This window comes from Erigeron canadensis, chromosome 8, assembly GCF_010389155.1.
Source record: "Erigeron canadensis isolate Cc75 chromosome 8, C_canadensis_v1, whole genome shotgun sequence".
In the NCBI taxonomy this organism is placed as follows: Eukaryota; Viridiplantae; Streptophyta; class Magnoliopsida; order Asterales; family Asteraceae; genus Erigeron; species Erigeron canadensis.
This window is the reverse complement of record NC_057768.1, coordinates 46,897,454-46,919,974: the sequence shown is the minus strand read 5'-3', so window position 1 is coordinate 46,919,974 and position 22,521 is coordinate 46,897,454. Positions and strand designations below refer to the sequence as shown.

The 22,521-nt window shown below is 33.6% G+C and overlaps 3 protein-coding genes across 3 annotated transcripts; 1 reads left to right on the top strand and 2 right to left on the bottom strand.

The window, feature by feature from the left end:
- Positions 1 to 1,556: 1,556 nt before the first annotated feature.
- LOC122580092 lies at positions 1,557 to 4,845 on the bottom strand. Its single transcript, XM_043752363.1, has 6 exons — positions 4,704 to 4,845; positions 4,477 to 4,566; positions 4,071 to 4,225; positions 2,963 to 3,083; positions 2,490 to 2,680; positions 1,557 to 1,986 (listed from the first exon to the last, which is right to left on the bottom strand). Exons 1-6 carry the CDS (start codon positions 4,806 to 4,808, stop codon positions 1,737 to 1,739), a joined length of 912 nt encoding a protein of 303 aa, XP_043608298.1. The 5' UTR covers positions 4,809 to 4,845; the 3' UTR covers positions 1,557 to 1,736.
- Positions 4,846 to 9,049: 4,204 nt separating this feature from the next.
- On the top strand, positions 9,050 to 11,679 carry LOC122610999 (heat shock factor protein HSF8). Its single transcript, XM_043783952.1, has 3 exons — positions 9,050 to 9,322; positions 10,859 to 11,611; positions 11,665 to 11,679. Exons 1-3 carry the CDS (start codon positions 9,050 to 9,052, stop codon positions 11,677 to 11,679), a joined length of 1,041 nt encoding a protein of 346 aa, XP_043639887.1.
- LOC122578285 (shionone synthase) lies at positions 11,582 to 21,223 on the bottom strand. The gene is made up of 19 exons (XM_043750210.1): positions 21,020 to 21,223; positions 20,630 to 20,815; positions 20,426 to 20,515; positions 20,129 to 20,326; positions 19,933 to 20,017; positions 19,546 to 19,712; positions 19,233 to 19,421; positions 18,576 to 18,689; positions 17,771 to 17,890; positions 17,516 to 17,638; positions 17,291 to 17,389; positions 17,115 to 17,171; positions 16,979 to 17,025; positions 16,735 to 16,878; positions 16,460 to 16,637; positions 16,215 to 16,295; positions 15,595 to 15,678; positions 15,224 to 15,311; positions 11,582 to 11,753 (listed from the first exon to the last, which is right to left on the bottom strand). Exons 1-19 carry the CDS (start codon positions 21,218 to 21,220, stop codon positions 11,689 to 11,691), a joined length of 2,316 nt encoding a protein of 771 aa, XP_043606145.1. The 5' UTR covers positions 21,221 to 21,223; the 3' UTR covers positions 11,582 to 11,688.
- Between the last annotated feature and the right edge of the window lie 1,298 nt (positions 21,224 to 22,521).

Below are 22,521 nucleotides of genomic sequence, written 5' to 3'. Positions count from 1 at the left end.
AACGAAAAATATAAAAATCTGGATATGGAAAAACGAACTCTTATATTACCCATGTTCTTTCCAACTCCCATTTTCGTCTTCCTTCATCATCTCCATTCATCCCAAAACCTAAAATTTACATCCGATTTTAACAAAACTCATTTACAACAATTATAATCATACAAATTCTAACAAACATCAACTATATAAATATGTATCTATTAGTATTATATATCTATAGATCTAAAAAAAAAATACAAAAACTCAAACATACACTACAGCCACCACCAAACTTCGGCCACCATGACCACCACCAAACTCCGGCCACCATGAGCATAACTACCATCGTTTTGCTCATCCCTCATCGCCATTGTATCTACCTATCACCACCACCCCCGTATACAAAGACAAATGAAAATTAATTGTGGTTCATTTTGGGTTAAATATATAATACTAATAAATACATTTTTATGCCGTTGATGTTTGTTAAAATTTGTAGGATAGTAGTTGTTGTAAATGAGATTTATTAAGATCATGTGTAAATTTTGGGTTTTGGGATTAATGAGAACGATGAAGAAAAAAGAAGATGAGAGTTGGAAAGAACATGAATAATATAAGATTTCATTTTTCCAGATCAAGATTTTTTACATTTTTCGTCCTTGAGGTTATTGGTGGTGGTGGCGCCGGATAGTAGTGTAGGTTATTATTTTAATGTAGTTTTGATGAACTTTTGAAACTTAAATTCAATGTTGAAAGTTGAAAATTGAAAATGAGATTTGCTTTATAGATATAGACGAGAGAAAGTATCTGCGCGTTGCGGCGGTGAGATGGTTGGGGTGATATGTCATAGAGTGAGATAAGTCATAGGAGTTGATAGGTCATAGAGTGTCATAGTCAAATGACTTAGCCGTACGGGCTCCTCCCTCAGAAAAATTCGTCGATAGTATATTGAATGACTTCTTTAATGAAAGAACATAAAAATTTAAGAATACCCGTATCATTTTTATAATTTATCGATGGTTTTTGAGATAATTTTTTTTGAATAAATTAGATAAATAAAATAATTTAGCGAAAAAAATGAGTGATTGAGATTTGAGGAGAGAGATTAGAATGAGTGGCTGAAAAGTTAAAAAAATTTGACGAGAACAAATGTTTTATAATGTAATAAAAATATGATATATCATAGACTTGCATAAACGTTTAAAAATCATTATTTTTTTTTTCTCCTGTCTTCTATGATCATTAATCATACCATGTCCTCGAGTCATAATCAGTTAGACACTCAAATGCGCATTTTAATTTCTGTTTCTTGAATGCCTCTTCAGAACCAGGAGCTTTTTTCTTGTCAGGACGAATCTTCAATGATAAGTTTCATATAGGCCTTTCTAATCTCTTCATATTTAGACTTGTTTCCAACACCTGGAATCTTGTACTAATCTTTGGTTTTTAGAATTGTCGATACCAACCAAGCATGTTCTTTTGTATAATTTAAATTTCTACTAATGGAATCTTGGTCCCCCTCCCCCAAGAAAAATATTATAAGTTTGTTTAATACTATATGCTACTTAAGATCATTCTTTGAATTCAAAGTTTTCCGTTAACATACTTAGAAACTTCATTACTTCATCCTTATATCCATTTCCGGGTGCTCTAGTGATCATAAAGCTAATTTGAAACAAAAATGCGATATTACTAATATATTTTTGCTCTGTTGCTCTTCCACCCGTGTTTTCTTGTACATGAATTATTTGAATCTCCTAGGAATCATATGCACCGTCTTCATCTACCTGTGGCTTGACGAAGAATTCAATGTAAGCAATGCGGCTAGGCGGCTGGTAGCCAGCTGAATCTATATGCGGGTGAGAATTAGCTGGCCTTGCAACCGATACCAAGTGTTGGACTTTTAACATCCCGCCTCTCCCAATAGTCAGTTTGCTTCCTCTGTTATCTTTAATAACACTGCTTGGTATGTTGGAAGTTGTTGCACGAAGAAACTTGTACTTATACCTACAACAAAAGTCTTATTACTGCAAGCCTAATAGCTAAAAAGGAATAGCATAACTTGCTATAAACGATCGGGTCAATTCGGGTCATGTTCAACAGGGCAAATGTTCATCGTCCAAAGTGTAAGTTGATGCATAAAACCTTCTACATAAGTATTTTTTTTTTTTCAATAATAAGATCATTGCTGATAACGTTTTTTGTAATCCTATTTGATACACTAGTAAATTATAACAAACTAAATTTTCCAAGAAAGGGTATTCTAGGTCACCAACTCAACCCAAACAAAAACTACCCATTTGACCCAAACTCAATTTACCCATTAGGCCATTACCCTACCCGTTGATGTCTAAACTAAATGGATTCACATTGCCTAAAAACAAATATTTGCTATCTTTCTATCTGTTAATATAAGACTTATAAAACCAATGATAAAGGAGCTGGAGTGGATACATGGTGAGATCAATGGAATATATGTGAAACAAAAGTTGACTAAAGATGGAAAATACCTGTGAGACACAACCTGATCACAGTTAAAAGCAACCAGGAGATCCATGTTAGCATAATACATAAAGTCTATCTGTAAGTCTCCATGGCCTTCCCCTTTGAAAGTAACTGACGGGGGCGTTGGTTGGAGATTTATTTCGATGCTCGATCCTGGCCATTCCAGATCGTCGATTGCTTCTTTCAAGGCTGCTGACTTAAAACAAAAACCACGAGGTTGATATTTAGTTTGCAGTATAAGTCACCGGTCACCACCCTCTGAAGCTTAAAAATGAATCATATGGAAGCTAAAGAAATTTACATGCTGCATTAACTACAAAGGTCAGGTACAATGGAGACATGAAAGAATCTACTCAAGTATACCACATAAACAGTGAGGTAAGAGATTACTCAACAGTAAAGAGAAACTAGGCACAGATGTACCAGACATAAAACACAACTGCTACATTTGAAGCTGAAAAAGAGAAAATAGGTGTACCTTAACAGTAAAACTGATGGGAGTGCTTCCTACAGGTTCAAAATTGTAGTCCCATGAGATTGTATCTGGGATCCTAGTTCTGATCTCCGCATAAGTACAAGTACTTAATGAATCAGTCGATCTAACAAAAAATAAAAACAGAATCATACATTAGTAAAAGATTGTCCTCGAATGTATGGGAAAAGGACACAAATTATAAGTTGGAACATTAAAACTAAGCAGTTCTAAAATGTTAATAAAAGATAAAAAGATGAAAGGCTTCTGTTAATTGTGCAATCAAAAATACTGTGATTCCAAAAATTCCGGTTTACCAACATAGTACTCATAACTAATGCCCACCTGAAAGTTCAAAAATACTTGTAGAGCCATTACCCTAATTTCACATAGTGGCTTGATAATTTACTCCACAACACTTATTCTCAAACTGTGCCTTAATCATGAACTTAACAATCTTCTAAGGCTGTAAAGCTATATGGCTTATCATATAGAGTGTGCTACTTGTAGAAACAATTCCTGTCGTGATCATTCAAATCACAGATGGTAGGTGCTTACCATTGTTTATGGTGTACAAATTTCAAAATGATAGTTACAGAAAAGTATATAGATCATTTTCATAAGCAAACATATAGAGCTTGTACAAAGATAAATAGATCACAAAGTTAAGTCGGTTAAAGTTATAGAAGCAGTAACCTTATGGATGGGAATTATAAAGATCATGCATACAGAGATACATCTTGTTATCGTCATATGATATGATTCTTCAGTTGAGGACCCAAGTAGATGTGACTTATTTATGGATACCATACAAGTATTCATACACAGTGCCTTGTGCTACCCTTTGAAGTCTACATTTCGTGACCACACTTTACATAAAAATCGAATTACTGAGATTAATTTCTGCCTTGCACGTACTGCAGCAGAAGCATATGGGTCACATGGAATAAAAGGTATAATATGCAGAAAATTCTAGTGCATCCAGATCATGTATCCCAATAGCAACAACGAAGAATATGTTAATGTTATAACCAAAAAAATATTAAACTAGCTTCTCTATATTCAAATTAATTACTTGAACCAAATCAAGACAAAGACTGAGAGCAAAATGTACTTGAGAAGAAGTTGCATATCAGGCCCCGGATATTGGAACTCGATTGTGCTTGAATGTCCTGGAATACAAAATGTGCTGAGGCAATCCACAAACAACCCCAAGCTTACTCCAAATCTAGGCCGCCCATGTGCACTATACTCATAACGTACAAAAAGCTACAAAGAACGGACCAACAAGAAGATGTCATTCCATTCTCAGGTAATAATTAAGAAACAAAAAAGTTGCAGCCCATAGTCAAATATTTAAAAACCAGTAGTTTTTTTTTTTTTTTAATATAAACATTGCTCACTTTATTCCCATCACTCCTTTTCCTCATATGTTTCAGCCACCATTATTACGTATCTGAACACAGTAATTAATTATCATAATCCTAAACAATAATACGTATGGGACTATGGATGAATACCTCTTTCTGGAGATAAACTTTTGCTTGAAGACAGCCGGTATCCTCAACAATCAAAACAATTCCATGCTCACTTAATTCCAAAACTGCATCCTATATGTATCATCAACATAAATCTATGTTCAAATTATGAATTTAATTGTCAACTAGTAAAACCCTAACTTCTTCTTCTAAAATTATTTGTATTTTTATTGAAAAATGAATGAATTAATAATTAAAAGAACAACAACCTGATGGCGTTTCCAGCGGACACAAGTGAGAGCATCAACCATGCCTTGAACATTATCCAGCTCGCAAACTACATCCGGTGTTTCAATCCCCGATGATGAACTCATTTTTTTTTTATTCTTTTTTGCTTTTCTTTTGATTTCCCTCCCGCCCAATTTTTTCCAGAACCGCCTTTAGCCTAAATGAGTAAAAAAAAAAAAAAAAGAGGACCTCGTGAGTCGTGACTAGTAAGGCTACAGCCTGATGTTGGGATTTTAGACTACTTATGTTAATTAAAAATAACTTTAAGATATTTCCTTAAAATTAAAAAATTGTTTAAAATTCAAAAACCTAAATAAAAAGCCAACATTTTTGTTAATGTTTATAATACAAATCATAAATATATGGCCATTTCATTATTCAATAGTGAGAATCCACATACATAATGATCAATTTGATTATATATGTCAAAAACAAAAGCATTATATAACCTATAAAAACAAAGGCTATTTATTTATTGATTACAGGGAAATGATGTTTGTATTGCATTTTTTAATTAATATATAATAATTTATAATATATATTGTATAGTTATTATTGCACACTTGTAAGGAAACTTGTAAGGCCAGTGCTTATAAGACAGAACTTCTTGAAGCTTTTTCACTGCTACATCAGCATCACATAACTCATGATTCTCCTTAGACTCTCGTTGAAACTTGTAAGGCCAGTGCTTATAAGGCGGAGCTTCTTGAAGCTTCTTCATTGTCACATCATCATCACATAACTCATGACTCTCCTTAGAGTCTCGTTGTCTATAAAGAAAACTTGTAAGTCCGGTGCTTATAAGGCAGAGCTTCTTGGAGCTTCTTCACTGCCACATCAGCATCACATAACTCAGGACTCTCCTCAGACTCTCGTTGTCTATAAAGAAAAGCTTTTTAGAACTTCTTTTCACATCATTAATTATTTTATAATTTATCTCTCATACATAAAATACACATATATAAAACATAAAAAAAAACATTGGAGGGTCCATCAGCTTCCACATGAGGACTAAAGTTCAAGACGCAGACACAAGGACACATGGTGTCAATAAGGAGGAGTGTCTTAGAAGCCAATGACGCACGAGGAGGACAGTTACAAGCATCACGCTAAAAAAAATAATGTGAAAGGGTGATTTGATTCTCTACAAGATTTAACCCATTAATCTATGGAAAAAAATAGAGACATTTGTCTTAACTATCAAATGTATATAGTTGATTATTTACCGTATATATATTATATGTAATAATAATATACAGGTACTAATATAAATTTTAAAATTTAAGTCTTTAAAAATATAGACTATGAATGATCGGTTCTCCCTCAATATTCGTCATTTATACATTGCAAGATGTCATTGTTGTTGTAATGTTTGTTCGGTACAAATCTAAAGGTTTTTTTTTAATGTTATTTTTTTAAAAAGATATATAATTTATTTAAAATATTTATTTATTATTGTATAAAGGTTGTTTGGTTATTAAAATGACTAGATGGATACCCGCGCGATGCAGCGGCGATATACTGTGGTGGTGGGCGGAAGTGACAGCGGTTGATGGTAGTAATTTTCATATCAGCGTTAACAAAATTACAGGTTACAAAAGAGGGATAGTGGTTAAAGCGTGCCTGATTTTAGGGTGAAGAGGGTATTATGGGAATAAAAAATGTCCAATGGCAAATTAGGTATTTCAAAAACATAAATAATTAATAAGGGGAGATTTGCTTTATTAGGTACTAGGTAGTATAGATAATTAAAAAGAAAACTTTTAATCACAATGATATAAAAATTAGAATTTCAAACACATACTAGAAAAATACATGGATAATATTTTGATGATAAATAACTTTATGGTTGGGTGTGCTGTATAATTTGTTGATTTGGATCTCGAATCTAGTATATAACTAGCTTATACAATGTGTCTAATGAGATGATAAACTAATAAAAAATGACCATGATAATATTTACTGTATCTTTTATTAGTAAAATCCTACGAGTATTATTTTACAACTAACTTACATATACTTTTCGTATATCAAATATCAATGTTAACAAATTCTATCTTTTACCCAAAAAATATCAATATGAATAAATACATGATAGGCATCATCAATTTTAAATCTAAGTTATAATTATAAAACTGATTTTTCTATTTTAAGGTGGAACCAACATAAAGGCTCACAAGTACCCCACTCCCGCTAACCATTTTTCCAATTGCAAGGTTAACATGTAACCGATAGTTACACCCATTTTTGCAATCAAGCCTTTCTAACACTCAGCTTTAGATGATTTTTATTTTTGTGATGAAATATATATTAACCAAACAACATTTCGAGAAGTTGCTCAACTAATCACTTTTAGACATTAATAGTAAGAGCAGTGCAACGAACAACCAAATGACTATATGTCTATATCATATTTGGCCATGGCATATTCCGTTGTCTTGTGGGAAATATTATATGAAACGAAGGCACCAACATGGTTTGGATATGTATTTCACTATTTGATACAACTTAAACAAACTCAACTTCAAATACATACATTTTATTTTAATAACATCAATTATACACACTAACATAATGCCTACACGATATATAGTGGCGGCTTAAGGTTTCCAGAAGCCTCAAACGAGATCAATTTTTGAGGCTTAGTTAATTATCATATAAAATAAAGTAAAAAAAAAAAACAACTCGACTTTTGTTATTCAACTACTAGTAATTAAAAAGATGCAGATGTTGATGCAGAAACCAAAAGAGTGTTACTGCAATGCAAATTATATAATGATACTTAATCAAAAATCGAAACATTAAGTCTAATATACAAAATATTGAGGCCTTAAAATTTCTGGGGGCCTAAAAGAATCACCTAGTCCTATAGTACTGTTGAGCTACCACTAACGTAAATAAGAACACGGTGAGAACACTTAAAAACTACATTTTGATGCATTAAAAGTTCATAAAACTGACATAGTGCATAACTAATTATCATTATTTAAGTGTTTAACAACACATTGATCTGACAAAATAAAAAATCACGTTTTTTGTTGGATGCATCATTTTGATGAATATGCATCCAAGATGGATGCACAAAACAAAAAACGTGATTTTTTCAATTTTGACGGATCAATGTATTTTTAAACATTAAAATAATGATAATTACTTATGCACTATGTTAATTTTATGGACTTTTAATGCATCAAAATGATGTTTTTAAGTGTTTTCACCGTTCTTATTTTAAGAGTGTTTTTAGTGAGTGTTACCCTGTATATATATATATATATATAATTTATGTAAGTTATTATTGTGACAAACTTAGATAATAATTAAAAAAAAAAATCATTGTGTTTATTTCTCTCGTGCCAAAATGCGAGATAACCTTCTCGTTCCATACGGGGGAACTCTCTTTCACTCTTTGCTTGTGGTCCGGATGAAATCGAAATTGAACACCATTTCCTCTATTTTGGTCTGGACTCGGTACAATGAGTTTGGTTTCACAAATCGAATGTGGCCATACACACTTGACAATTGAATGCTTTAATAAATGAAAAATGATTAATCAATCTAATTTATATGCTTAATAATCAACCTAAAATTTTAAGAGTTAGACAAGTCTCTTTCCTTATTTTATCCCTTGATTATTTCGCATGTCATCCTCTAATAATTAGGTTGATGTTTAGGAACAGTTAGATTGATTTATCATTATCCTAAATGATAAATGAAAATTTACATTAAACGGTGACGTGAGTTAGTATATCATGACATCTTGTATAAACCGATGAGTTTTTTAGTTTGATGGACTAAAATATTTTAGAAAAAATATATTATCAGTGGTTGATGTGCGTTGGTGTTGTCATGACACCCACCCCTTGAGTTTCATGTTATTGGATGCATCCTTTACTTTTGGTAGAAATATAAGAAAAATAATAAATTCTTCTAGATAATAATTATTTTAAAAATTCTTCAAAAATTATGATACTTATAGAATCAAAGTTTTTAAAAAAGATTATTAAAAAAATATTATTTTGTCAAAAAATAGATATCTCGAAAACAAGTCCAGTCACAACAACTACTCGTATTTTAAGAAGAAGAAAACCGAGTGACAGTGAGTTTTACTCTCATTAAAAAAATCCCAACTTTCTCCGTGGCTGACGCTCATCATCCCTCTCTCTCTATCTACCGTCTAATCTCTCACCTTCTTTCTTTCTTTCTTTCCTTTTTCCATCCTTTCTCCACACTTCCGTTCCCACCCAAATAATACTTTTTTAAAAAATAATAAAACAATTTTCTAGGGTTTATAAAATCCGTTAATGGTGTTCCCAAAACCCTAAATAAAATGGAACCTCATAATGCCATCACGGACAGCGGCGCCACCCTTCCATCGCCAGCGCCGGCTCCGGCTCCGATGACCGGCGTAAATGCACCGCCGCCGTTTTTAGTAAAGACATATGATATGGTAGATGATCCGTCAACTGATAAGGTTGTTTCATGGAGCGCCACCAATAACAGTTTCATTGTGTGGGACCCCCCGGAATTCGCTAGAGACCTTTTGCCCAAATATTTTAAACATAATAATTTCTCAAGCTTTGTTCGCCAGCTCAATACTTATGTAATTATTTTCTCTCCTTTTCCCCCTTGTTTTTTTTGTTTTTTTATTGTTTTTCTAGTTAATTTTTAAATTATGATCGTTTATATGTTGTTTTGAATAATTTATTAACAGGTAAATACAATTTATTCGATATAAATTGACATCACATAGTTATTTTTAATTAGGTTTGTTAGAGAGGAGTTTAAGTTAGTTGATGCAGCACTGATAGTAGGATAACTTTATCAACTTAGAAACCGACTTATCGAGGATTGTTAAACTTGTGTTGATGACATCGATTATAGAGTTGTCGAAAAAAAAACAAGTATTTAAAGAGAACCTTATAAAGCGACCTATCGAGGATTGTTAAACTTGTTAGCCTTAACTTTATATCCTGCAACAACTAATTGTACTTGAGTTTTTTTCTTATTGAACACGAGGGTGTAAGTCTGGCAGAGCAGAGTATTTTGACCGAAAAAAGACGATCCCCGCCATTCTATAAACATAGTTAATGCAGCCACTACGGTACTATAAAGATTCACTTTAGGTTATCGGCAACATTATGACACTACAATATAGTTTTTAATAAGAAATATCAACTTGAGGGTTTTCCTTGTACTGCCGTGTCCGTTGACAATAGGGACCCATTTTAGAGTTAAGCATGTAAGGACAACACTGGAATCAGGTATTCATAACCCTCAAATCGTATTTGCTTGGCATGTCATGACTCTAGCATACTTTCACTGCTTAGGACTGGCTTAGTCTTGATCAAAGTTCAGGAGTCTGTTCTGTTGCTCTTCTATGCTTTAGTCTTCTCACAACATAAGATGCCTGTATACATAAATTCAAGTTAAATGAAAGGCATCCTAATATATTCAGTGGATGTGGAAGACTGCCCATCAACTATTTGAAAGAATCAGCGAATAACATTATTTGCGCACCTCATCTTGCAACTGTTATAAGTTAGCTAAGTGGGACTTGCTTAACCTAGACTGGTGAAAAGAAACAGCTTTGATGGCTTATATTCGTTATCTGGGATGGTATGCATATTTTGAAAACAAATTATGATGTGGTCTAGACTTCAGATGTTACGTCATAACCTTTTTTATGTAGCAATAGTGTGTAAGTGTGCTGTTTTTTCTTTTCCAGTTTGTGGGGGGTGGGGGGGATAAGGATATGCAGCTATAATCTTTTTTAAGTAAAGCTAACTTATATCGGCAGGCATGGATATATTGGAGGTTTGTTTATACCTTCATATTAATCAGATGGAGCTACTATTATCACTTGATCACTATGAAATATAACAGAGCTTTAAAAAGAAAGCTAATGCAACCGAGTTGATCTAATTTGGTTGGACCTTGAAGTCAGTTGATCACCCTTTGCAGATATTTTGATTGTGTTTGAATGTATTTGTAGCTGCCCCATTATACTTTAATATTTCACTTTAGTCATGCTTATCCTTGTTAAAATACTTTTTTTTTCCCCGGAAGGAAGTATCCTTGTTAAAATACTAGTTTGGAACATGTGCTAATTTGATTATTTTGACGCGCTGATCAATAGGGATTTAGGAAAGTCGATCCTGATCGATGGGAATTTGCAAATGAGGGATTTTTACGAGGTCAAAAACACTTGCTTAAAAGTATCATTCGCCGAAAATCAGCTGCGGTACACCATCAACCGCCTCAACAACCTCATCAACAGACCTCCTCTGTGGGTGCATGTGTTGAAGTTGGAAAGTTTGGTCTGGAGGAAGAGGTTGAGAGACTGAAAAGGGACAAAAATGTTTTGATGCAAGAGCTTGTCAGGCTGAGACAGCAGCAACAAACAACTGATACCCAAATGCAATCAATGGTGCAACGTCTTCAGGGAATGGAACAAAGGCAACAACAAATGATGTCATTTTTAGCAAAAGCAGTGAACAGCCCTGGGTTCTTGGCTCACTTTGTTCAACAACAAAATGAGAGCACTCGACTCATAACAGAAGGAAATAAAAAACGCAGGTATAAGGAAGATGCAGTTATTTCAAATGACCATTCATCAGATGGACAAATTGTCAAGTACCAGCCCATGATGAATGATGCAGCACAAGCCATGCTCAAGCAGATCATGAAACTAGATAATCCCTCTCCCCGCTTGAATACTTTCAGTTCTGCACTTACTCTTCAGGAAGTCAAACCACCAGCTTCTGGTCAATCTTATTTACCAGCAGTTACAGGGATCCTGTCTGCACCCTTAGAAACAAATTCTGAAGTGGTTGCAGCGAATAATTTCCCAGATACTAACCCACTAGTGGATGGTCAAGATTTATCCGATGTGTCTGATCTCTCATGCCTGCAAGAACTGGTTCCAGATGTTAGTGTGGACAGTTACATGCATTCTGAAACACAGAATCAGGCACTGCTGGGTGCAAACATGGTTGATGACAAACTTACACTAGATATCGGGAGTTTCTCTCCTGATGCAGACGTAGAATGGGATAATAATTTACTGACAGAGATGGAGAAGTATCTTACTGCATATGACCCTTCATGGGAGCACTTCCTTGAGCAGAGCCCAGAAGTTGATGCGAGTGACGAAATGGATTCTGGTCCTGTGGATGACCATGTAGTGACTGGAAACGAAAACAAGCCATCAGGAACTGAGGGTTCTGGGTCTCAAATGCAGCAGCTCACTGAACAAATGGGGCTTCTTTCTTCAAATACCAAAAAACTTTGAATTTTATTCAATTGGAGGTAAAAACTTGAAAGTCATATGATAGTTGTTTTAGTCGTCTGTATGCTGTCTTTTCTTGCCCTTATAGGGAGGCTAATGTTTAATTTTGCACTACCCTGTCCAGGCATTTTTTTGTTGCACGAGGTACTTGTAAAGCTTAGACTTGCATCATGTCCTTCTAAAAGAAACTTATATCTATAAAATATTAAGTTCCGACATTTTATTCTGCACCGGAATACAAACTTAGCAGGCTAGTGGTCTGTGGATGCTAAATGGTCCATCTGTGATCTGAGTCCCTGACCCATGATTTGTTTTTACATGGAAATTATTCTCTTGTAACTGTTTTTGGTTGGACCCTGATGGTTAAAACTAAAATACATTTGAACTTGGTTGATTGTCTTAGATCTAGTGATTGAAATACCTATAGTATATCTATAGCATCGTATTGTATGGCTTAATGGCTATTAGTCTATTACAATCGGAGAAAAGGGTTAAAAAACAAAAACAAAAAAATAAGGGTATTTATGGTCTTTTTGAGTGGCAGGATTTGTGGGAAAATGACGGGCCACGGTTATGATTCGTGATAATAACTGAACATGTAAAATGACAATTATACCCTCAAGTGGAATGTATGTAGGAGACGACAAACTAAAATATACGGAGGAGCGAGATGTGCTAATACAAAATGAGAGCTCTGGGATGTTTACATACATAATAAAAAACATGGGTATGGGTATTATTTTTGAGAAAATGATTAATCAGATACACGATTTGTAATAATAACCCTGATTTTTTGTCACACAAATTGTTTATCCTACATTATGCCTATTGGAGATTTGGAGTTCATTTTCACCTTATTTTTCATTCATTGATTTAACAATTCAGTCATCCACTTTTCTAGTTAACTACGTAGTTATTTAAAGCAGTTAACAAGTTAGAAATGGCATGATGGGATTGAATAGGTGTTGGATACACGAAATACTTAAAGAGTTAGAAATCGATACTCAGAAACCAACGCCATCTAATTATATACCTTTTTACTTCACCTTTCTATTAGAAAATAGTAGGGGTGTAAGAAATGAACCGGAAAACCGAAAAATCGGTCCGAACCGCGTGATCCGAAACTGAAAAAACCGAAACCGGAAAAAACCGAAACCCGAAAAAACCGAAAACATAAAAACCGAAGTGTAACGGTTCGGTTACGGTTTTCAATATTCATTACCCGCGGTTAACCGAACCGAACCGAATTTTGATATATACCTACATATAATCATATATATGTATATTTACACATATATGTATTCCATAAATACATCATGTACATATCTCTTTAGCTAAATTTTTGTATTTGTTGTCTAAAATATTAACAATTTTACTAACTTTATTTCACAATCTATAATTAATTTTGAATATTATAAGTAATTTTCTTATATATATATTCTTTTTAAAAAAAGTTGTTAACTTTGTTTAAAATATTTATCAAGAACATTAGTAATATCATATAAAAAATTTTAAGTAGTAAATCATGATACTCTTAGATAGAAACTTGCATTGTATAAATAAAACGTTAGAAAAAAGTAATTCACAATTAGATAAAATGTATATTTATTTATAAAACAAAATATTAATGTAGTTAAATAACTATTATATATAAAAAAAAATTAATTAATGCAATGTAAATTGACTATTGTAATTAAAACTTAAACTTTATATTAGCATAACTATAATAAATGGTTAACCGAAAATAAAACCGAAATTAACCGACTTTTTCGGGTAACCGAACTTAACGGTTCAAAATTTCTAACTAACCGAACCGAACCGAAACCCGAAAAACGGTTCGAAATTTCTAGCTAACCGAATCGAACCGTTTACAGCCCTAGAAAATAGTATAATTAGGATACTTATATTATCATATTTTACAACAAACATATTTTAATGTTACGTATTCATATGTGGATCGGTATGTGTGTATGCGAGAGCCCAAAAGTTTAGTTTCTTACCTTTTACTATTATCGTAATACTTATAGGTAATACTGATCTAGGATACAGGGTTCTGTGTTTGTAGAAAGGGGGCCTGATGCAAGGATGTCAATAGCCACCATTCTCAAGCTTAAGGCGGAGAAGGGACCACGGACCAAGGTCCCAATTTCATGTTCTGTTGGCAGTAACTACTAGCATACCCATAACCATATTATATATTGATGCAGTTTCTCTTAGCAATCAAATGACTCAAGAATGCTAGATTATCAAAAGACCAAAAACTATTGGCAAAACGTCAATTTTCATATAAATTCAATAATATTCAACTGATTTTTACAATAACCAAAATCCTTATTTATATTAATCCTAACACCCCTAAAATACGAAACAAATCAATTCATACTTATCATAATAAATAAAAAGATAATTTATAAAAATAAAAGATAACTTATTAAAATAGAAGATATTTTAAATTAACGGCATTGTGGGTTGGTTTGGGTCACGGTCTCCTGCATCATATAAGTTCTTGTATATATGTACTCATATGAAATACATCTTTCCATATTATGTTTAACATGTTCGCTCTTCTTTGAGCTGACACTTATCTATGGATTCAAGTAACCTATTTAATCTAATATCAGTAACCATATATAAACGGTAAACCCGTACCATTATATATGCTCTGGATTCAAGTAACCTATTTAATCTAATATCTATGTATATACATATATTTACAAGCACATACAATTCATTAGCTCAATCAATTTCACTTATATATTTCAACTCTTGGGAGTTATAAAATATTGGACATTACAGTTGTTGGCATGAGTTGCTGATATACATGCACTTGTCCTTATACATGAAACTCGCAAGGTTTGCAAGCAATACATATCACTTTGCCATATCTTGTTTATGTGTTTTTTCAATAGAATTATATAACATAAGAAAACTCTAGACAAACAAACTAAAGAAAGGAAGGTGAAAAAACAGAGCTGGCAAGCAGTGAAATCTGGATAGTTTTGCGTTCAACTGGTGCCACCGCTAACCTTGTATTTGCTGATCACCTTTCATTATTGAAACATGGAGACATTAATGAGTTTATTTTCTGTTATTATAACTACTTTTACACACTGACCTCACACTAGAATTTAGATATAGTGCAGGACTAGCTTTCTGCCATGAAGATAGTGCTAGTCTGCTAGATACTCGTGGGCTGACGTAGCACCTTATTACGGTACTCTGCTAGAGCCCACAACGTATATATATTCCGGTACATTGCATAGTGCAACAAACAGTTCTTCTTGAAAACTCCAGTTGTCTCCTGCGTTACAGTAAAGTAAATCTTCAGTAGTTAGTAAATTAATAATGTTGTAATGTAACACCAACTTTCTTAGTACAATACTTAATGTGTTTTCCCAACAAAATCATTTTGATGATTGATTAAGGTTTGTCCATCTCTATAATTTTAAACTAACCAAAGATGAGTAAGAGATGTCTTTGCGATGTTTTTAATGTTCAAAACTTTTTGACTGAGTTTCCTACGTATATTAAAAGGGATCAGTCTTCGCCGATTTCATTTCTTCCTTTATTTGACTGGGTTTTACCTGTTGTGGAAAATCACCATTTTCCATCTGAGAGTTGATCAACAACTTGGCTGCTCTATGTAAAGGTAGCGGGTCTCTCTCTTCCTATAGAGTGGGAGACATTTAGTTAGATATGAATTCGTACTAAGAAATATTATATGCAACGAATCAAAACTTATACATGATATCCTGTATTAGACGATGTAAATTTAAGTAAAATTGCTACTGTAATAGAGAAAACTAAGTCACGATGCCTTGGTTATTTGTTTTTCTGGTTACCTCTGTTGAAGGCCAACTTTGAAGCTAAGACAGAGTTATAACTGGAAGTAACGCACACATTGCAGTTATTCCTATATATGTATTTTAACTTCTTGAGTGAGCCTCGAGTAGCCTCAGTCAACTTGATATGGCCAGTAGACTTAAAACCATTATATAGGAATTAATAGGGTATACTAGTGTTGCACACAACTTTTTACACAAAAATGTTACTAAAAGTTTTTCATGCTTTAATTTTCAACATTCTCAGTTTTCAAGCTAATTTGTTACTAGAACATAGGAAAGTAGAATTATGATTGCAATTCTTAAGTTTAGAATGGTTCTAAAGTACTATAATTTATGTACCATTAAGATATAAAAACTACCTGTTTAGAGTGAATCAATCCCATCAAAGCCCATGCAGTGTGTACCACATTGGACCGATTCCCCTCTAGAGGTATGTATATCTGTTTATGGAATCACCAAGGAGAAAAATGCAAATATGTTAACAAGTGTTTAAAGGTATGAACTTCATGTATGCAATAGCATTGATTCTACCACAGAATGTTTTGTCTTTTCGCACTGCATTGTCAATAAAATTGCTGAAAATAATGTAATGTATCAACATTACCTTTTCTGGGGACGATCGGTAGCTTTCTCCCCAACCACCATCCTCCATTTGTGTTGTAAGCAGAAATCTGACAGCTTTACGGATTGGCTGACAATTTTCATAAGTCTTCTCAATTGCTGCCAGTCCTCCAAGAGCATAGTAGGTACCGTATGTAAAACACATACCCCATTCTCCATACCTGATTCCCATGGCATTATAGGTTAGAGAAATAAGAAGAATAATGTCAATCCAGCAAAAGTAAAATGCACATTCTCATTCTCAAAGGAGATATATACCATGAACCATCTGGCATCTGCATATTATACAGGTATCTAGCGCCATTTGTCAGGAAACTTTCTATTTCTTTCGTCCTATGATCTGGGTATAACTTCTTGAATAAAACAAGGGCCCGCATTCCTGTTGCTGTGCATTCGACGTACCTGGTCAACAACTATGGTGAGTCTTTTGATAATTTGTACATCATAGTATGGTTGACAATTAGAAGGGACACCGAAGTAGCAATTCGCATCTAAGTCTTACTCGTGCTCTATGACAATGTCCTCAAAAAATTCTGTAGGATTGAGAATCTAGAAATGAACATAAGTTGTATCAGTATATTTGAGTGATTATTAAAAACATGCACAAAAATACATTTTTTCCCCCATTATCCAGTTACCTCCAACCAATTTGATGCTCTTGCTGGTTCCCATCCTGATAGCCCCCCATTTTCGCTCTACATTATCATTATAGAAAATAAGGCTTGTCAAGTTTGACATACTTATCAATCAATATATCTGTTTTTTTTCTTAATACTCAAGGCATTTTACTTATCAATAGATAATATATGCTTGCCTGTAAGTAAAGTATTACGTTGACAGCATCTTGTAATTGCTCAGGGTCCATCTTTTTACCAACAATCTCTGGGGGCATCGTCGAAAATAAGAGGCAGCACTGAAGAGATAAAAAGAAAATAAACAATGAGCTGAGTGGGGGGCTGGTTCTATATAATTTGTGTGATAAACTGCATGCCTATCAAAAAAGATATAAAATAAAATAAAATAATCCATGCTTAAATACCTTTAACCCTTCAGCAGTACAGTCTGAAAGTTGCCATCCATGGTCCTGATCTGAGAAGGTCCACGCACCTTTGGAAATATGACGGTACATGCTTCTAAAATCTCCTGAAGGATTGTCCCTTACCTAGAGATCGATCGGTCAAAGAGTTATAGGATATCGATCAGGCAGATATGGAATCATCAGTAACAGATATAGATATACAGTATATATATAGGTAGCTTAAATGTTTAATATATATGGAGACAGGAACCAGACCTGCGAGGCTTTAATGAAATCATGTCCTTTCTTTAATATAGGAGCAATATCATGGGTAAGTTCAGTAGCCAGAAGAGCTTGTATAGCTATACTTGCATCCCATAATTGGCTGCCAAAGCTCTGTTTTAATTTGAAACAACACCCATATATATAATTAGGTATACTTACGTTATTGGCCGGGCAATTTTATTTATTAGCATATAAGTAATTAAAATGGAAAATGTGTGTTTTCTAGTCTGTTGGGGAAATTCGTGAATAACGAACAGATAACCGGATATAATCAAACTCTGAAAGGCGTGTAATCACTTTCAGATTGAATCAATTTGGCGGTTCACCCAAACTATTCAATCGGATACAATTCAGAGAATTAAGAACGTTCTGTGTGTTTATTATTTGAGAGAAAAGAACCAGAAAGAAGAAAAGAGAATGATCAGAATTCTTGTTACGGGTTGTATAAATCCACCAGAAGGCAGTTATTTGCAAGGTTTCGAAATTGCCATTTTTAGTCCCTCAAGTTCCGAAAATTTAATTTTCGGAGGGATTTTTACTATAGCAATTTAATGGAAATAAATCCACCAGCTCGACCCCAGCCAGGGGCTCTGCCCCTTGGACCCCGCTCCCAGGGGCGCTGCCCCCGGACCCTCGTACCTTAGGGGCTTCGCCCCTAAGGTCATAATAAATTCAAATAGGCGTGCACTCCGCACCACCAATCCTATATGATGTATTATTATGACAATACCGATCAAACAAGTTAACCCAATTACACTAGAATATCCAACATAGTCGATTAATGACTAGAAATGACCTGCATTTTCATTCCATCCTCGGCAACCCAGATGAAATCGGGGATTCTGGCTAAGTGCTTTTTAAAGCAGACTCCATTTGGATCCTCAGCCCAGCATGCCAACATACACAATGCCTGCATATTGGAGTATATATAGTTTTTCTTATTTATTACATGAGATAAACATTAACCATCCTGACTAAATCAAGTCGAAAATTTATGAAAACTTATATTCACTTTCACACGCACTACAACAAATATATAACATTTTGTCAAAACGGTTTAAAGCCACAAAAATCCATATTTCACGGACACTTCTTAATTGTGTTTTAAGTGTCCAGATTTGATTGCTTTAGTCTTTTTCTTTCAACTTTGACTATAAATAATATTGTTTGTGTTACATAATACTCCATGAAAGTTACATCAATGAAAAATAAATTTAAAATCTCATCTAATCATATATGTTATGTTAAGTATTATAGAACATAAACAAAAACATTTAAGGTCAAACTTTAGGGAAAAAGACCTCAAAAGTCAAATATGGACATACAATGTTATGAATTTTAGTGATACTTTTAAGTGAATTTTCTTTTGGAGACGGTACGTTTTAGTAACTACATACATAATGAATTATATATATATATATAGCTTTTGTTTTGTGTATGTATAGTTGTATACCTTCTCCACAGCCCCAATTGTGATATAGCGGCTACATTCGTCTTCATAATGGATATGCCTGATGGTTTTCTCAAGTGCTTTCTTCCGCAATTTGTTAAATGGCCATCGAGTTAGGAGAGGCTCGGTGATAATGTATAAGCTATCCCACATCAAATCTTGTAGTAAAGGGTGCGGGTAGTATATATCCTCCTGATTGAGATGGTAATCAAGTTGGCTTAATTAGGCAAGTGAATACTGATCGATTAGGGACATTTATAGATAAGTTGGCAAATACAAAGCAATGGAGATATTTTAAAGCAAATTAATGTTTCACCTTGGCACACACATGTCTCCAACTCTTCCAGTTGATATCGTTGTAGGGTTGTGTATACAGTTCGTCGCGAAGTTGTAAAACCAGAGGAGTTATTGGACCCACAAATCTTCTGCCATATAAGTAAGACATCGGCATGTATACCAGCCTACAGTAACACCACATTTTCGCTACGTACAAATCATAGAAAATGTTTAAGAAGCAGCTATTAATATCAAAGAATGATTGACATAATATATTACAGGATTGCAAAATATAGTACTACCTCCACCCAAAATAAGACATCACATTTGCTTAGAATGACAATGTTTACCATTTTATTTGTTTAAAAAAAAATAAAAAATTAAGTTGTTAGAGAGGTAATTAAACTAAATAATACTCGTAATTAACCTGGATGCATGGGAAAGATGGATGGGAGAAGCCAGAACTCTGGGGGCATTGGGTTGCATCCTACCCACTCATGAACACCAAGTACCTATTAATTAGAATAACTTAATTACCATGCTTAATTATATATATATATATATATATATGTGTGTGTGTGTGCTTAATCAAGTTGTTTGAGCATAATCAATCAATGTCTTACTGAAAGCCAGGTTTTCCCCCAAGAGGGATTGCCGACCACACCGCCATGATCAAGAATCCATTTTCGTGCAATGGTGCAAGCACCATTCAAACCACCATCAGGTCCTTCTCCTAGAAGACGCATACATATGTAACTCAGAGTCGTTCCAAACATCGTGCTATGACCTTCCATGTGTAATCCCCATCCACCATCTTTGTTCTGTAATTAAATCTCATATATGACATTTACATAATTTGTATTAATGAAAGTTAAACGTCTCGGATATATCATAATTTCCCTTAATTAGTACTACTATACCTGATGATTATATAAGTACCGAAGGATTTCTTTTTTATGTTCTGCTGGAAACACGCTGTTTAGATGCCCTGCGATATACAAGCATATAACCTGCATTGGTTTACTGGTGTCAATACATCTGAGGTACTTAACTAATTAACTATCTAATGAATTGATAAACTATCAAATACAGTATAAAACATCAAAACGTTTAGTAATAATTACCAAGGGCTGAATGAAAAACATTGGACCAGTATTTTCAGCTGGCCAGTGGCCATCGTCAGCCTGTAACGCCTCAATTAAGTGAACAGACCTCCTCAATGTGGCCGTTACTTTCTCATAAGATATCTCTTCACCGTCCTCTATCTTCACCTGAGGTATCCTCTGTTTGAATTTCTTCTCTCTTATGAACTGCATATATATTATATTCATCTTATGTCACCATTTAAGTTTTGTTCTGCATTTATCATTTGTTCATATCTTTTTGTTCACATTCTTTAAAAGTGTGAAAAAAACTTATCAAATTTGTTGACACTTAAAAACGTGTATAAAATGAATCTTTACATACATCTCCAAAAAGTATAACATATATCCAGGAAAGAAAGAACAAGTAACCTGCATGCGCCAAAGGAGATCACCGCTAGGCTTAAATTCATGACGATTATTCCAGAAATGAAATCGAGCTTGTTCCACCTCATCACGCTCTTCAGGAGTTCCATAGTTAGGATCAAACTCCCAAGTTTGCCTACCTATAAAATTGTTTGTGCTGTAAAGGTATGGATTGTTGCCTCCATCTGCTATCTTTAACCTCCACATTATTTTTTTGTCTGTCTACTAGCTAGCTACTGTAATAATTAAATTAATGTTACAACTAATTATATATCTAACTTATGTATCATTAAACACTCTATATATACACACATACTTAAACACTAATTAATAAGACTACTAGTATTGTTTAAATGCCTTTCAAAAGAAACTACAATTATTAAAATAACAGATAATGTTGAGAAGTTGCCATCCTTACAATTAAGCTGATCTTTGCATATATATATATATATATATATATATTCCCTTCAATTGGAATGACTTATTTGGTACAAGTCTTGTGTTACACTCAATTAATGCTTTGAAAAACACATACGTACGTGATTCTAATTTCAAACCACGAAATTAAAAAGAAATATGAAATATCGTACGTCTATATATATTTTTACACTTGTATGTTAGGATGTTAATACTGATCTTAGTAACCATGCATAGACTTCCATATTAATTAATTATTTGGATAATAGAAGTTGTTGAGAAGTTGACATCTTTGTAGCTATTTGGGTTTTACCTTACTTCAAATACTACTGTAACTTGTTTAGCTGATGTTTATTCTCACACTCAACTGTTATTTTATGCGCTGCGTGTGTATATTATTATTGGCCGGTTTAAACTTTTTTTTTTTTTTTTTTAAGTTAGTTTCGATTCAGAAGTGCTGGAGGCAATTTTAACCGACAAATCGCTGGATCTCCAACTCGCTCCTCATGGAATATAACTTGAGATGAAAAACCCAAGACTCGAACCCGAGACCTTAGAAAAAACTCACCACCGGGGCCTACATAGTGGATACTCTTAATTTGCAACAAATTGAAAAACATTATTATACTATGTCGATCGTATATATGAGATTTCTTCTCGGTTAATACAATCATAAACAATATATGTAAATTCGTCAATTAATTGGAAAATTATTATAAGTACGTGTATTTTATTTGTAGATGTATTAACCAGTGGCGACTAAAGTAGCTAGCTTGTGATGGGTTTAATTAGAGCGAATGAAGGTTTTTTTCTTACATAATGTTTGTTTATAGTTTATGTAACCTTTTATTTTGTTAGATAAAATTTTTCATTTTAATCTCTATAATAAGCTTAGGATGATCGATAAGTTAAAGGTTACGATATATACATAACCACTCTTATCTTAAAAAAACCCGTTGATATGAGAAACGAAACATCAAGTCTCAAAGCATCTCATACTGATATGATGTAATTAGCAAGAAATTATACACCATCTTTTTCCTCTTGAAACGGCTCAAAAGTAATTACTTTAATTTTATTAAAGGAGCGGT

What these genes read in the sequence shown, in the direction of transcription:
- LOC122580092 (XM_043752363.1), bottom strand. Translation starts at nt 4,808, where the DNA reads ATGAGTTCATCATCGGGGATTGAAACACCGGATGTAGTTTGCGAGCTG. An exon ending in AAGTTTATCTCCAGAAAGAG is followed by an intron (nt 4,226 to 4,476) that starts GTATTCATCCAT and finishes CGTTCTTTGTAG; the next exon opens with CTTTTTGTACGTTATGAGTA. An exon ending in CCATCAGTTTTACTGTTAAG is followed by an intron (nt 2,681 to 2,962) that starts GTACACCTATTT and finishes TTTTGTTTTAAG; the next exon opens with TCAGCAGCCTTGAAAGAAGC.
- LOC122610999 (XM_043783952.1), top strand. Translation starts at nt 9,050, where the DNA reads ATGGAACCTCATAATGCCATCACGGACAGCGGCGCCACCCTTCCATCG. An exon ending in TTCGCCAGCTCAATACTTAT is followed by an intron (nt 9,323 to 10,858) that starts GTAATTATTTTC and finishes GCTGATCAATAG; the next exon opens with GGATTTAGGAAAGTCGATCC.
- LOC122578285 (XM_043750210.1), bottom strand. Translation starts at nt 21,220, where the DNA reads ATGTGGAGGTTAAAGATAGCAGATGGAGGCAACAATCCATACCTTTAC. An exon ending in GGAGACATGTGTGTGCCAAG is followed by an intron (nt 19,422 to 19,545) that starts GTGAAACATTAA and finishes CATCTCAATCAG; the next exon opens with GAGGATATATACTACCCGCA. An exon ending in GATTGATTCACTCTAAACAG is followed by an intron (nt 15,679 to 16,214) that starts GTAGTTTTTATA and finishes CCCACTCTATAG; the next exon opens with GAAGAGAGAGACCCGCTACC.